The sequence below is a fragment of the Dendropsophus ebraccatus genome, chromosome 12, assembly GCF_027789765.1.
Source record: "Dendropsophus ebraccatus isolate aDenEbr1 chromosome 12, aDenEbr1.pat, whole genome shotgun sequence".
Taxonomy (NCBI): Eukaryota; Metazoa; Chordata; class Amphibia; order Anura; family Hylidae; genus Dendropsophus; species Dendropsophus ebraccatus.
The window spans coordinates 18056486-18072787 of record NC_091465.1 but is presented as its reverse complement, the minus strand read 5'-3'; the positions used below and the strand labels follow the sequence as shown (position 1 = coordinate 18072787).

At 47.0% G+C, this 16302-nt stretch overlaps 1 protein-coding gene across 2 annotated transcripts in view; it reads left to right on the top strand.

The window, feature by feature from the left end:
* Positions 1–16302, top strand: part of ESAM (endothelial cell adhesion molecule) — a 62550-nt gene that overhangs the window by 3236 nt on the left and 43012 nt on the right. The window contains exon 1 of one of the 2 annotated variants that reach the window (XM_069948696.1): positions 8583–8887. The exons of the other annotated variant lie outside the window; for it this stretch is intronic. Coding sequence (XP_069804797.1) covers positions 8821–8887 — 67 coding nt within the window. The 5' untranslated portion in view covers positions 8583–8820. Of the gene's footprint in view, positions 1–8582; positions 8888–16302 lie in introns of those variants that run through there. 2 annotated transcript variants of the gene reach the window in all.

Below are 16302 nucleotides of genomic sequence, written 5' to 3'. Positions count from 1 at the left end.
TATCAAGTAACAGAAAGCCATTCCAATTATGTATTAAATGTTATTGTGTCCCCAGCAAGACAGGATGATCTTAGGTACTGATCCTGAATTATGTATTATACTTCAGAGCTGCACTCATTATTCTGCTGGTGAGGTCACTGTGTACATACATTACATTACTTATCCTGTATCCTGAGTTACATCCTGTATTATACTCCAGAGCTGCACTCACTATTCTGCTGGTGGGGTCAGCATGTAACTACCTCATTATAGATGGTCATCCTTGCCCACCACTATTAGAGGACATGGTCCTGCTGACTGTTTCCCTCCATACAGTGTATGACGTCACTCTCTCTCGGAGGTCTCGGACCCCCCTCTCATTAGTATAATGCAGCGTTGCCGTTGATGCTTCGCTAATGATTTGTCCCTTATACAGAACGTGATATTTTTCCATAAACTTCTTTCAAGGAGACGTCCTTTACATCTTCCTCAGAGGCAACTTCAGCTGTAAGAGCCTCCACTTCTTCCTTCCAGGCCCCTCGCTCTCTTCATGCATGGCTGCCCACCCAAATATAATGAGGCAGTATTTAAGCCGAGGAAATTGGGTTATTGTGTTCATGGATTTCTTCTCTCCTTTCTTTTTCTTGGACCTTTGTGATGAATCTTCGCTGATTTGACTTTTATGTTCTGTCAGACAACTCTTTTCTATAGGGAAACGTACGGAGCGATCGCACCAGACATGTCCAGGTTCATACACTCTCCCACGCGTTTCTAGACGTGGCAGCGCTTGTAAACCTGCTGGGGATAGATATATATTGATGTATATCCATGTATCTCTAGGACTGATGCCGCAGTCAGAAGACCTTACATTGCATACACAGGGATTTGCTGCGGCCTTTGGTCTCTAGAACTGCAGTAACACCAGAACACTTTGTCATTTTTAGGTGATGGGAAAAAGAATGGTCCTTTGGACTAGGGTTGATTAAAAGGGTTGTTTAGAACTAGAAAAATATGTAAACAGCGCCACCACTGCCCACAGTTTGTGTGTGGTATTGCAGTCCAGATCTATTCACTGCCTATGGGATTACTGAACATGGCCGAGTGTTGTGCTCTTCCATGTTCAGAAGTTCCAAGTGGTCATACGTGCTGCTGCTCCATTCATTTAAAGGAGAAGTCCAGGGAAAATTTTTATTAAAGTATTGTATTGCCCCCCAAAAGTTATACAAATCCCCAATATGCACTTATTACAGGAAATGCACATAAAGTGCTTTTTTCGGGCACTTTCTACTGCATCAAGGCTTCACTTCCTGGATAACATGGTGATGTTACTTCCTGGATAACATGGTGTTGTCACTTCCTGGATAACATGGGGATGTCACTTCCTGGATAACATGGTGATGTCACAACCATACTCCCAGAGCTGTGCGGGCTGTGGCTGCTGGAGAGGATGATGGCAGGGGGACACTGAGGGACACAGGGCAGTGAAGGGACACTGAGCATCCCTCTGCCATCATCCTCTCCAGCAGCCACAGCCCACACAGCTCTGGGAGTCGGGTCGTGACATCACCATTTTATCCAGGAAGTGAAGCCTTGATGCAGTAGTAAGTGCAGGGAAAAAAGCACTTTATGTGCATTTCCCTTAATAAGTGTATATTGGGGATTTGTATAACTTTTTGGGGGCAATACAATACTTTAATAAAAATGTTTGCCGGACTTCTCCTTTAAGGGAATCTGTCAGGAGTTGTTTGTGCCACACTCTGGCACACCTCACCACTTCTTCCTCCTCCCTCTCCTTCAATGCTGCTTGGCCTCCTGCTCGCTTAGCTGTCAGTCACTGTCTCTGATTGCAGATCAGTCCTCTGCAGGCAGGTTATGTCTGAAAGAAACACTCAGATATAGTTGATTTTCTGAGCCCAAATGTGTTAGAGCTGTGGTCTAGGGGTAACTCGTGTCTAGAACCCTAACAGCAGTTCATTCTTTGGTTCAAACCCCTGTTGAAATTGAGTGGATGGCCGCTATTTAATGGCAAATAGTTGCAGTTATTTAAAAACAAGAGCTGTTCTTTTGAAATAATGGCCATTATTTGCCATTCAATGATGGCCATCCACTCAATTTCAACAGTGTGAGAACATAGCCTTTCTGTGTGTTCAATGCACTCCTGGTTTTGGTTGCAAAATACTGACCAAAATCCTGAGCAAAAATACTGTGTGTGAACATATCCCTAAATTTATACAATAATGAGAAAACTATAGAGACCTATATTTCATTTCTATCAGGGGATTTGAACCAAAGACTGAACAGCTGGCAGGTCTCTAGACAGGTGAGTTACCCCTAGACCAGTGCTTCTCAATTCCAGTCCTCAGGCCTCCCCAACAGGATTTGCTCAGTATTTAACAGGTGATTTAATTATAGTCAGTGCATCAGGTATTATCACAGGTGTCTTTGTATGGGAAATCCTCAAAACATGACCTGTTGGTGAGGCCTGAGGACTGGAATTGAGAAGCACTGTCCTAGACCACAGCTCCAACACATTTGAGCTCAGAGATTCAACTATCTGAGTGTTTCTTTCAGACATAAACCAACTACAGAGGACTGATCTGCAATCAGAGACACTGGCTGACAGCTGAGCAAGCAGATGGGCGGGCAGCATTGATTATTCATGAAGGAAAGTGAGGAGGAAGGAGTGCAGTCAGCAGACCCCAACCAATCACCTATCCTATCGATAGGAGATAACTTTTAGGCTTGGTATAACTCCTTTAAAGCGACTCTGTACCCACAATCTGCCGCCCCCCCCCAAACCACTTGTACCTTTGGATAGCTGCTTTTAATCCGAGATCTGTCCTGGGGTCCGTTCAGCAGGGGATGCAGTTATTGTGCTAAAAAAAACTTTTAATCCTGCAGCGCTGTCTAACGGCTGGGGCTTACATTTGTATATGCATTAGGCTGGCACCACCTCTCCGTCCTTCCTCATCATTAGGAATGATCCAGGAACATTTACTGCTGTTTGAGCTTTGCACAGGTGTATTAACGATCCAGCCCATGTTCATTATACACACAGGTGGGGAATAGGAAGCAATCTGCCTGGAGCATTCCTAATGGCTCAAAGTGCATTAGTTGTCTTGGGACTGGCTGCGGATTTTTAGCTTTTTATGCTGAATATAAATGGTGCTGGACGTTGTGTACAATCTCCATGCACCAAGAGGAGGAGGACTGATTTCCATTGCAGGGGTGGTTTCCTATAAGAGTCCATGCTGCAGTTCACACCTGCCTCTTTGACCTGTAGTTATAGACATGGATGAGCCCAAACCACTAACTCATCCAAATCCCATCCACTGCAGAATAATACTAGGTATAAAGTCTTATAGAACTCATCCCTGGCAGCGCCCGCCATCACCACCACCTGCCCTCACTGTTCTCGTAGTCTTGTCTGGTTCCATTGTAAATGTCGCACTTCCTCAGAGGGAATTGGGCTTCTGGGAGGAGCGGCCGGATTGTGATGGGGAAGGAAGCCGGTCCCGGAGGAAGTGAAGGCTGCCTGAGATAAGGAGTCTTTAAGTGGAGACAGACCCATTCCCAAGGAGTTCCTGCTCGCTGCAGACAAAGACCTTCCCAACAATGATCTGTTTCCTGTTTTTTTCCTTGGCAGGATCCATATACTGAGTGCGGGGGAGGGGGGTATAAGGGACAGGTCACATTCTTCTATGATGGTTAGGCTTCATTCAGACTGTCACATTATAGTGTTTGTTATATGTTTGCAGCGCATGGATCCCATAAAGTTCTGGTGGTGATTACAGTATACAATCCCTATGGCCAGTATTCAGCTCTATAGGGCACACTGGCAGTTGTATTTTTGCATAGGCCGCTAAGCCACAAGCAGGGGCGTAACTAGGAATCATCAGGATCCATAGCAAAACATACTATGGGCCCCATGAATCTAAGGGCCCTATTCCACCGGACGATTATCGTTCAGATTATCGTTAAATTGTTCGAATCTAAACGATAATCGTTCGGTTGAAATGCAGTTAACGATTAACGACCGAACGAGAAATCGTTGATCGCTTTATAAGACCTGGACCTATTTTTATCGTTGCTCGTTCGCAAAACGTTTGCAAATCGTTCGCATTGAATAAGACGTCGTTCGGTCGTTCGCAGTGGATACGAACGCAATAGCGAAGAAATAGCAAAGAAAAAACTATCGCAAATACGACCATAAGTAACGATTATCGTTCCATGGAAATGAGTTAACGTTTTCAGGTCTTTCGCAATAGCGGTCGTTTGAGATCGTTAACGATTATGCGAACGATAATCGTCCGGTGGAATAGGGCCCTTAGTGTCCATGGGGCGATGAACCTTCACCCCTTCCCCAGAAGGCGTGGCTCCTCAAGGGGGCGCTCTTACAACACCAGCTTCGCCCCCCTGGGACGACATGGCTTTTCAGATCGGCTCACACAGCAAGGGGACGGCCAAAGAACGCCCTTCCTGCCTGGGACGATGCTTGGAAAGTCTCCCATAGCATGCGGTTTCTGGGGGGTGCTGCACGGTCTGATTGTCTGGGTAGGGTGTTCCTTGATTGGCGTCCCATTGCTGTGAGAGCCATGCTGTCCTGAGAGGCAAGGGCCCCATAGCAGCTGCGTGGCCTGCCTCCATGGTAGCTACACCTCTGCCACAAGTTAGGAAACACTGCTAAATAGTATATAGCTCTCTATAGGGCATGCTGGGAGCTGTAGTTTTGCAACAACTGGAAAGTTACGAGCTGGGAAGCACTTATCAGCAATGTATAGTGATCTGCAGATCATGCTGGGAGTTGTAGTAAGCAGGAGGTAAGGAGCTCTCTTATGGTATATAGAGTTCTATAGGATATGCTAGTAGTTGTAGTCACAAATTGGAGAAAAACGTGGAAAATGAATTGCAAATACCAAACCAGGTCTGCACCCCAGTGACTCATACACGTCTATGGAAATATAGGATAATGCGGAGACAGGAGGAAAAAAGAAGGAAAGGAAGCTCAGTCCCTATTTAAAGGGGTAGTTCACAAAAAAGGGTTTCTTTGAAATGAACTAGTGTCAGAAGGTGCCAGAGATTTGTATTTACTTCCATAAAAAAAAAATCTCAAGTCTTCCAGTACTTATCAACTGCTGTATGTCCTGCAGGAAGTGGTATATTCTTTCCAGTCTGACACAGTGCTCCCTGCTGCCACCTCTGTCCATGGCAGGAACTGCCAAAGCAAGAGCAAATCCCCATAGAAAACCTCTCCTGCTCTCCAGACTGGAAAGAATACAGGGCATACAGCAGCTGATAAGTACTGGAAGACTGGAGATTTTTTTTTTTTTAAATAGAAGTAAATTCCAAATCTCTGGCACTTCCTGGCACCAGTTGATTTGAATGGTGCCTTTAATGTGTCTAGTTCAGGTCCTCAGCATCTTCACAATCGGTTCTTGCTGTCAGTGATATCCAGGTGTGTAATTCTGCTAGAATACCATTGGTATAATGTATCCTGTTTGATTTAGAAGGTTGGAGAACTTTTGCTTCATTTACATGGGACTGCATGTCTGTCTGTTGTGTCCTGTTATACAGGGACAGCTTCCCCAGGATTCCCTGGATACATGGTGTCTCTATCAGATGAGGACAGGGGTGTGAAGGGTTAAAGCTGTAATGTGTCCACAATTCAGGGGAAATCATCTATAAATATAATGGCAGCTGGAGAGGATTATTAATGGATCCCTGAGCCCCGGGTGTCATTGTCCCTGTGATGGGGCCACAGACATGAGGCACAGGAAGGCACATACTCATCTGACCCCATCAGAGGATGCTGAGCTTCCTGGTGCTGTATGCACAGTCCTGGCTCCTATACACACCTGCTGCTCCTGCGCCCTAAAAGCTGTTCATGCGCTTCTGTGCGATCCCCTGCGTTATACATGTCTACAGCCAGGGGGAGCCACAGCTCTGTCCTGCTCCACTCACTGGGCTGAGCACAGGGGGACTGGAAACACTGCAACAGGTAGTGACAGCCAGGACAGGTAGTGACAGCCAGGGCAGGTAGTGTCAGCCAGGAGAGAAAGTGACAGCCAGGACAGGTATTGACAGCCAGGAGAGAAAGTGACAGCCAGGACAGGTAGTGACAGCCAGGAGAGAAAGTGACAGCCAGGACAGGTAGTGACAGCCAGGAGAGATAGTGACAGCCAGGACAGGTAGTGACAGCCAGGAGAGATAGTGACAGCCAGGACAGGTAGTGACAGCCAGGAGAGATAGTGACAGCCAGGACAGGTAGTGACAGCCAGGACAGGTAGTGACAGCCAAGGCAGGTAGTGACAGCCAGGACAGGTAGTGACAGCTAGGAGAGAAAGTGACAGCCAGGACAGGTAGTGACAGCCAGGACAGGTAGTGACAGCCATGACAGGTAGTGTCAGCGAGGGCAGGTAGTGACAGCCAGGGCAGGTAGTGACAGCCATGACAGGTAGTGTCAGCCAGGAGAGAAAGTGACAGCCAGGACAGGTGGTGACAGCCAGGACAGGTAGTGACAGCCATGACAGGTAGTGTCAGCCAGGGCAGGTAGTGACAGCCAGGAGAGAAAGTGACAGCCATGACAGGTAGTGACAGCCAGGACAGGAAGTGTCAGCCAGGAGAGAAAGTGACAGCCAGGACAGGTAGTGACAGCCAGGGCAGGTAGTGTCAGCCAGGACAGGTAGTGACAGCCATGACAGGTAGTGTCAGCCAAGACAGATAGTGACAGCCAGGACAGGTAGTGTCAGCCAGGAGAGAAAGTGACAGCCAGGACAGGTAGTGACAGCCAGGGCAGGTAGTGTCAGCAAGGACAGGTAGTGACAGCCATGACAGGTAGTGTCAGCCAGGACAGGTAGTGACAGCCAGGACAGCTAATGACAGCCAGTGCTGAGGACATTACAGCCAGGACAGGTAGTGACAGCCATGACAGGTAGTGTCAGCCAGGACAGGTAGTGACAGCCAGGACAGGTAGAGACAGCCAGGAGAGAAAGTGACAGCCAGGACAGGTAGTGACAGCCAAGGCAGGTAGTGACAGCCAGGACAGGTAGTGACAGCCAGGAGAGAAAGTGACAGCCAGGACAGGTAGTGACAGCCATGACAGGTAGTGTCAGCGAGGGCAGGTAGTGACAGCCAGGGCAGGTAGTGACAGCCATGACAGGTAGTGTCAGCCAGGAGAGAAAGTGACAGCCAGGACAGGTGGTGACAGCCAGGACAGGTAGTGACAGCCAGGACAGGTAGTGTCAGCCAGGGCAGGTAGTGACAGCCAGGAGAGAAAGTGACAGCCATGACAGGTAGTGACAGCCAGGACAGGAAGTGTCAGCCAGGAGAGAAAGTGACAGCCAGGACAGGTAGTGTCAGCCAGGACAGGTAGTGACAGCCATGACAGGTAGTGTCAGCCAGGACAGGTAGTGACAGCCAGGACAGGTAGTGACAGCCAGGACAGCTAATGACAGCCAGTGCTGAGGACATTACAGCCAGGACAGCTAGTGACAGCCAGTGCTGAGGACTGAATATTCTTCAAGGGTGGTACAGTCTCTCCTCTTTCAGTGCTGAGTATACTCCAGGGGTGGCACTGTCTCTCTTTCTCCAGGGGTGGCACTGTCTCTCTTTCTCTTTAGGAGTGGCACAGTCTGTCTCTCCAGGGGTGGCACAGTCTGTCTCTCCAGGGGTGGCACTGTCTCTCTCCAGGGGTGGCACTGTCTCTCTTTCTCTCTAGGGGTGGCACAGTCTCTCTCTCCAGGGGTGGCACAGTCTCTCTCTCCAGGGGTGGCACTGTCTCTCTCTCCAGGGGTGGCACTGTCTCTCTTTCTCTCTAGGGGTGGCGCTGTCTCTCTTTCTCTCCAGGGGTGGCACAGTCTCTCTCTCCAGGGGTGGCACTGTCTCTCTCTCCAGGGGTGGCACTGTCTCTCTTTCTCTCTAGGGGTGGCACAGTCTCTCTCTCCAGGAGTGGCACAGTCTGTCTCTCCAGGGGTGGCACTGTCTCTCTCCAGGGGTGGCACTGTCTCTCTTTCTCTCTAGGGGTGGCACAGTCTCTCTCTCCAGGGGTGGCACTGTTGGCACTGTCTCTCTCCACGGGTGGCACTATCTCTCTCTAGGGGGTGACACAGTCTCTCGCTCTCTAGGGGTGGCACAGTCTCTCTCTCGGGGTGGCTCAGTCTCTCTCTCTCTCTAGGGGTGGCACAGTCTCTCTTTAGGGGTGGCACAGTCTCTCTTTAGGGGTGGCACAGTCTTTCTCTCTCTAGGGGTGGCACAGTCTCTCTCTCTCTAGGGGTGGCACAGTCTCTCTTTAGGGGTGGCACAGTCTCTCTCACTCTCTCTCTCCAGGGGTGGCACAGTCTCTCTCTCTCTCTCTCTCTCTCGGGGTGGCACAGTGTCTCTCCAGGGGTGGCACAGTCTCTCTCTCTCTCTCTCTCTCTCTCTCTCTCTCTCTCTCTCTCCAGGGGTGGCACAGTCTCTCTTTAGGGGTGGCACAGTCTCTCTTTAGGGGTGGCACAGTCTCTCTCTCTCTAGGGGTGGCACAGTCTCTCTCACTCTCTCTCTCCAGGGGTGGCACAGTGTCTCTCCGGGGGTGGCACAGTCTCTCTCTCTCTCTCTCTCTCTCTCTCTCTCTCTCTCTCTCTCTCGGGGTGGCACAGTGTCTCTCCAGGGGTGGCACAGTCTCTCCTCTCGGCTGCTGGTGACAGTCTCTGGGTGTGACTTGCTGTCAGGAGCTGTCACTTGGCTGCAGGTGTCCCCTTACCCTCCGCCCCCTGCCCCACTTCGGCTTCTGTTACATTGCAGCAGCTGTGAGGAGGAAATCACTTCTCCGGAGCGGAGAGCAGCGCGGGGTCCGCCGGCACCATGAGGAGGATGAGCGGATGGTGGAGCGCGGGGATCCGGGTCCTGGGGGCCCTGCACCTGCTCATAGGTGAGTGCCCCAATCTGCAGGGACAGGAGCAGGCAGCTCACCCCTCACCTGTGCCATCTGGGTACCCCTCACCCCTCATCCCTGCTTATAGGACCTCACAGGGATCTGCAACCTGTGGCTCCACAACTGCTCTGACACTACAACTCCCAGCATGCCCCATGTGATGTGGAGAGCCGTGTGCTACAGGTGCTGATAGAAGCAATACACTACTATTATACAGCACTATTATACACTACTATTATACAGCACTATTATACACTACTATTATACAGCACTATTATACAGTACTATTATACAGTACTATTATACAGCACTATTATACACTACTATTATACTGTACTATTATACAACACTATTATACAGCACTATTATACAGTACTATTATACAGTACTATTATACAGCACTATTATACAGTACTATTATACAGCACTATTATACACTACTATCATACTGAACTATTATAAGGTTATTACAGGGCTGTGAAGCTCACAATCCATTGTGTATCAATCATTGCTGATGTCCTGTGTGTATACTGTATAGTTATATAGTAGTGATGTCCTGTGTGTATACTGTATACTAGTGATGTTCTGTGTGTAAACTGTATAGTTATATAGCAGTGATGTCCTGTGTATATGTGATATAGATATATAGCAGTGATGTCCTGTGTATATGTGATATAGATATATAGCAGTGATGTCCTGTGTATATGTGATATAGATATATAGCAGTGATGTCCTGTGTATATGTGATATAGATATATAGCAGTGATGTCCTGTGTATATGTGATATAGATATATAGCAGTGATGTCCTGTGTATATGTGGTATAGATATATAGCAGTGATGTCCTGTGTATATGTGGTATAGATATATAGTTGTGATGTCCTATATAGCAGTGGTGTATTGCAGGTTGGGGGGGGGGGGGGGGGGGGGGCTTGTTATTTCTTTTTGGATCAGAGGGGATCAGGCAGATCTTGCCCTGAGAGGATTTCAGGATCTATTCCTAGTTCCAGTTTATTGGGTCTTTCCATGTATAATCCTCAGTGATGACTCCAGACCCTTAATAACGAAGTGTCATGATACAGAGGCTGAGCCAGGACAGGGGCTTCCAGGAACCAGGGGGTGATATACAGAGCTGTATACTGTGTATAGGGGGAATGATACCCTGTGTATATGGAGAGTAATTCCCTGTATATATATGGAGAGTGATGTCCTGTATACATGTGTATATAGAGAGTGATGTCCTGTATATATGGAGAGTGATGTCCTGTGTATATGGAGAGTGATGTCCTGTGTATATGTGTATATAGAGAGTGATGTCCTGTATATATGGAGAGTGATGTCCTGTGTATATGGAGAGTGATGTCCTGTGTACATGGAGAGTGATGCCCTGTGTATATGGAGAGTGATGTCCTGTGTATATGGAGAGTGATGTCCTGTGTACATGGAGAGTGATGTTTTGTGTACATGGAGAGTGATGCCCTGTGTATATGGAGAGTGATGTCCTGTGTATATGGAGAGTGATGCCCTGTGTATATGGAGAGTGATGCCCTGTGTATATGGAGAGTGATGTCCTGTGTACATGGAGAGTGATGCCCTGTGTATATGGAGAGGGATGTCCTGTGTACATGGAGAGTGATGTCCTGTATATATGGAGAGTGATGCCCTGTATATATGGAGAGTGATGTCCTGTGTATATGGAGAGTGATGTCCTGTATATATATAGAGAGTGATGCCCTGTATATATGGAGAGTGATGCCCTGTATATATGGAGAGTGATGTCCTGTGTACATGGAGAGTGATGTCCTATGTATATGGAGAGTGATGTCCTGTATATATGGAGAGTGATGCCCTGTATATATGGAGAGTGATGCCCTGTGTATATGTGTATATAGAGAGTGATGTCCTGTGTACATGGAGAGTGATGTCCTGTGTATATGTGTATATAAGAGAGTGATGTCCTGTGTATATGGAGAGTGATGCCCTGTGTATATGACAGAGTGATGTCCTGTATATATGGAGAGTGATGTCCTGTATACATGTGTATATAGAGAGTGATGTCCTGTATATATGGAGAGTGATGTCCTGTGTATATGGAGAGTGATGTCCTGTGTATATGTGTATATAGAGAGTGATGTCCTGTATATATGGAGAGTGATGTCCTGTATACATGCGTATATAGAGAGCGATGTCCTGTATACATGCGTATATAGAGAGTGATGTCCTGTATACATGTGTATATAGAGAGTGATGTCCTGTGTATATTGATGGGGTAACCCTGTGTATAGTGATGGGGTAACCCTGTGTATATAGTGTAATGTCCTGTGTATAGTGATGGGGTAACCCTGTGTATAGCGATGGAGTAACCCTGTGTATATATGTAATGTCCTGTGTATAGTGATGGGCTAACTCTGTGTATATACTGTAATGTCCTGTGTATAGTGATGGGGTAACCCTGTGTATAGTGATGGGGTAACCCTGTGTATAGTAATGGGGTAACCCTGCGTATATAGTGTAATGTCCTGTGTATAGTGATGGGGTAACCCTGTGTATAGTGATGGGGTAACCCTGTGTATAGTAATGGGGTAACCCTGCGTATATAGTGTAATGTCCTGTGTATAGTGATGGGGTAACCCTGTGTAGAGTGATGGGGTAACCCTGTGTATATATGTAATGTCCTGTGTATAGTGATGGGGTAACCCTGTGTATAGTGATGGGGTAACCCTGTGTATATATGTAATGTCCTGTGTATAGTGATGGGGTAACCCTGTGTATAGTGATGGGGTAACCCTGTGTATAGTAATGGGGTAACCTTGTGTATATAGTGTAATGTCCTGTGTATATTGATGGGGTAACCCTGTGTATAGTGATGGGGTAACCCTGTGTATATATGTAGTGTCCTGTGTATAGTGATGGAGTAACCCTGTGTATAAAGTGTAATGTCCTGTGTATAGTGATGGGGTAACCCTGTGTATATAGTGTAATGTCCTGTATATAGTGATGGGGTAACCCTGTGTATATAGTGTAATGTCCTGTGTATAGTGATGGGATAACCCTGTGTATATAGTGTAATGTCCTGTGTATAGTGATGGGGTAACCCTGTGTATATAGTTTAATGTCCTGGGTATTGTTGTGGGGTAACCCTGTGTATAGTGATGGGGTAACCCTGTGTATATAGTGTAATGTTCTGTGTATAGTGATGGGGTAACCCTGTGTATAGTGATGGGGTAACCCTGTGTATATAGTGTAATGTCCTGTGTATAGTGATGGGGTAACCCTGTGTATAGTGATGGGGTAACCCTGTGTATATAGTGTAATGTCCTGTGTATAGTGATGGGGTAACCCTGTGTATAGTGATGGGGTAACCCTGTGTATAGTAATGGGGTAACCCTGCGTATATAGTGTAATGTCCTGTGTATAGTGATGGGGTAACCCTGTGTATAGTGATGGGGTAACCCTGTGTATAGTAATGGGGTAACCCTGCGTATATAGTGTAATGTCCTGTGTATAGTGATGGGGTAACCCTGTGTAGAGTGATGGGGTAACCCTGTGTATATATGTAATGTCCTGTGTATAGTGATGGGGTAACCCTGTGTATAGTGATGGGGTAACCCTGTGTATAGTGATGGAGTAACCCTGTGTATATATGTAATGTCCTGTGTATAGTGATGGGGTAACCCTGTGTATAGTGATGGGGTAACCCTGTGTATAGCAATGGGGTAACCCTGTGTATATAGTGTAATGTCCTGTGTATAGTGATGGGGTAACCCTGTGTATAGTGATGGGGTAACCCTGTGTATATATGTAATGTCCTGTGTATAGTGATGGGGTAACCCTGTGTATAGTGATGGGGTAACCCTGTGTATAGTAATGGGGTAACCTTGTGTATATAGTGTAATGTCCTGTGTATATTGATGGGGTAACCCTGTGTATAGTGATGGGGTAACCCTGTGTATATATGTAGTGTCCTGTGTATAGTGATGGAGTAACCCTGTGTATAAAGTGTAATGTCCTGTGTATAGTGATGGGGTAACCCTGTGTATATAGTGTAATGTCCTGTATATAGTGATGGGGTAACCCTGTGTATATAGTGTAATGTCCTGTGTATAGTGATGGGGTAACCCTGTGTATATAGTGTAATGTCCTGTGTATAGTGATGGGGTAACCCTGTGTATATAGTTTAATGTCCTGGGTATTGTTGTGGGGTAACCCTGTGTATAGTGATGGGGTAACCCTGTGTATATAGTGTAATGTCCTGTGTATAGTGATGGGGTAACCCTGTGTATAGTGATGGGGTAACCCTGTGTATATAGTGTAATGTCCTGTGTATAGTGATGGGGTAACCCTGTGTATAGTGATGGGGTAACCCTGTGTATAAAGTGTAATGTCCTGTGTATAGTGATGGGGTAACCCTGTGTATATAGTGTAATGTCCTGTATATAGTGATGGGGTAACCCTGTGTATATAGTGTAATGTCCTGTGTATAGTGATGGGGTAACCCTGTGTATATAGTGTAATGTCCTGTGTATAGTGATGGGGTAACCCTGTGTATATAGTTTAATGTCCTGGGTATTGTTGTGGGGTAACCCTGTGTATAGTGATGGGGTAACCCTGTGTATATAGTGTAATGTCCTGTGTATAGTGATGGGGTAACCCTGTGTATAGTGATGGGGTAACCCTGTGTATATAGTGTAATGTCCTGTGTATAGTGATGGGGTAACCCTGTGTATAGTGATGGGGTAACCCTGTGTATATAGTGTAATGTCCTGTGTTTAGTGATGGGGTAACCCTGTGTATAGTGATGGGGTAACCCTGTGTATATAGTGATGGGGTAACCCTGTGTATAGTGATGGGGTAACCCTGTGTATAGTGATGGGGTAACCCTGTGTATATAGTGTAATGTCCTGGGTATAGTCACTGCTTTCACTCGATACAACATAATACCATATAATAACTTTAGAATGTTGATCACATGCAGAGCTGCAGATCCGTCACTTTATCATCGTGTTGGCAGCACATACATTATAGCGGAGACGTTTATAGAGCGACGCTCCAGGCTATTCCAGGTATTCCAAGCGATAAATGTCCATTAACTGCTCGTCTGTATGTAAATGTGACCAGGGAGGCGACTATAGTGTGCTCGGTGCTGGTTAGAGTATGCTGTGTGCTGGTACCAGAGTGCTCAGTGCTAGTGACAGTGTGTTCAGTGCTTGATGACTGTGCTCAGTGCTGGTGATAGTGTGCTCATTGCTGGTGACAGTGTGCTCATTGCTGGATGACTATGGCTCAGTGCTGGATGACTATGGCTCAGTGTTGGATGACAGTGTACTCAGTGCTGTTCTCTAGTATTCATAGTCCTGGTGACAGGGTGTTCAGTGTTGGATGACAGTGTACTCAGTGCTGTTCTCTAGTATTCATAGTCCTGGTGACAGGGTGTTCAGTGTTGGATGACAGTGTACTCAGTGCTGTTCTCTAGTATTCATAGTCCTGGTGACAGGGTGCTTAGCGGAGGTGATCGTATGCTCAGTGTAGTTCTCAGATACTTATACTCCTGATGACAGTGTTTTTAGTACTGTACTCAATATAGTGTGCTTAGTAGTATACTCTGATACCTCTCCCCCTGGTAAAAGGTGCTTGGTGCCGTACTCTGATGTCTCCTAGTGACAGTGTGCTCCTTACCGTACCCTATAGTCTATTATCTGTAGTTATGGTGATGGTGACCTGTCCTACCCTGACTGGGAATCCCTATATTCACACATGATGCAGGTTAGGCGTACCCAGGGCCGCTTCTGCCATGAGGCAGAATGAGCTTTCTGCCTCAGGCGGCAGATTCTCTGCTCCACTGGGGGGCGGCATAATCCCTTACTTTCACTTTTCCTGCATGGTGAACGCCATAAAAACAATATATCTGTGCAATATATTGACTGTTGGTATATATGTGCTGTATATTACTGCTAGTAAATATCTATGTATGTAGATATCTGTTTATGCAGTGGGCTACATAGATTTCTTAACTGCTAATTGTTAATTGGCGGGGGGCGCCATTTCAATTCTCGCCTCAGGCAGCAGAAAACCTAGAATCAGCCCTGGGCGTACCTGTATATATAGACCCCTTAATAGGGATCTCATGGTGGTGGTCTCTCATTGGGGGTCCCTACATACTGTACCCTAGGATAGCAGCACCCCTGTCCTCTGCTCTATGGGAACAGCCGGGCGGTGAGCTCTGCTGCATGAGAAATCACTGACCTCTCCGCTTTTAATCAGGACTAAGGAGATAAAGCCGGGAGGGAATTTGATTAAAGACTTGAGTCACCAACGTCAGTGTCCGAGTACTGAGCGGCTTAGTGTTTACAGGAACCTTGCGTGTCATGGAGGGGAGATAAAGACCCCTAATCTCATCCTGGGGCCCCGCTTACTGCTGCCCCTGTACCTGCAAGGTGCTGCCCCCCTATATCCACCTACTGCTGACCCTATACCACCCATTGCTGCCCTTATACCACCCACTGCTGCCCCTATAATTGAAGTATGCTACTCCCATATATATCCACCCACTGCTGCCTCTTATAGCCACCCACTTCTGCCCCTAACCCTGTGTGGTGTCCCACCACGGGTGTTGCTATTGTTTACAACCTTCGCAAAAGCCTGTACTTAGTGTGTGTAAGTAGTGATAAAGTTTCGCCACTAGATGTTGCTGTTATAGGTATGTTTACTCCGATACTGCACAGCTGAAGTATGGAAAGGGTTATTGTTTGTTTGTGTGGCACATGGATCTGTGGACCTATGGGAGTCTCTTCTTCTTCTATCCTATCATCTCCCTCTTTACTTCTTCTATCTGCACTCTTCACCCATTCACAGCGCACCTTACAGTATCTGTAGATAGGAAATCACGTGGGTGACAGGAAGTGTGGGTTCTTTCATATTGGACTTTGTAGGGAAAGGACGCAGGCTAGAACGCTCCCTACAATGGACCTTTGGGCCCTGCCCTTCTGCCAAGTCCCCAGCCTACAAGTGTGAGTCAGTCTTAGGTTCCTTTATGGTGAGGAAGCTAGACAAGACGCAGCTAACAGTTTCATCTTGTGTAACTGATCCGGATAGCGCAAAGTTGCTAAAAGCCTAAGAACTCTATCTCGCAACACGGTTGTCAGCGGGAAAACCTCAGCATTCCGCTCATCCCATGTAACAAGGTCTGGGGCTTGTGTCACCCACTAGGACGGGTCCCCCGATACTGGTAGGCAATAGGTGGTGCAAAGACCCAAAGGTCAAAACACCGGCACAAGCATTCTCTCTTCTTTCTCAAGTATTCTTCTACCTTATCTTCCAACATCCCGGCATAGCACAGTGCTACTTGGGTTGGGACTCTCACGACATCCTCCTCTGATTCTTTGTATGTCTCAGCACGTAACTCAGTCAGCGCGA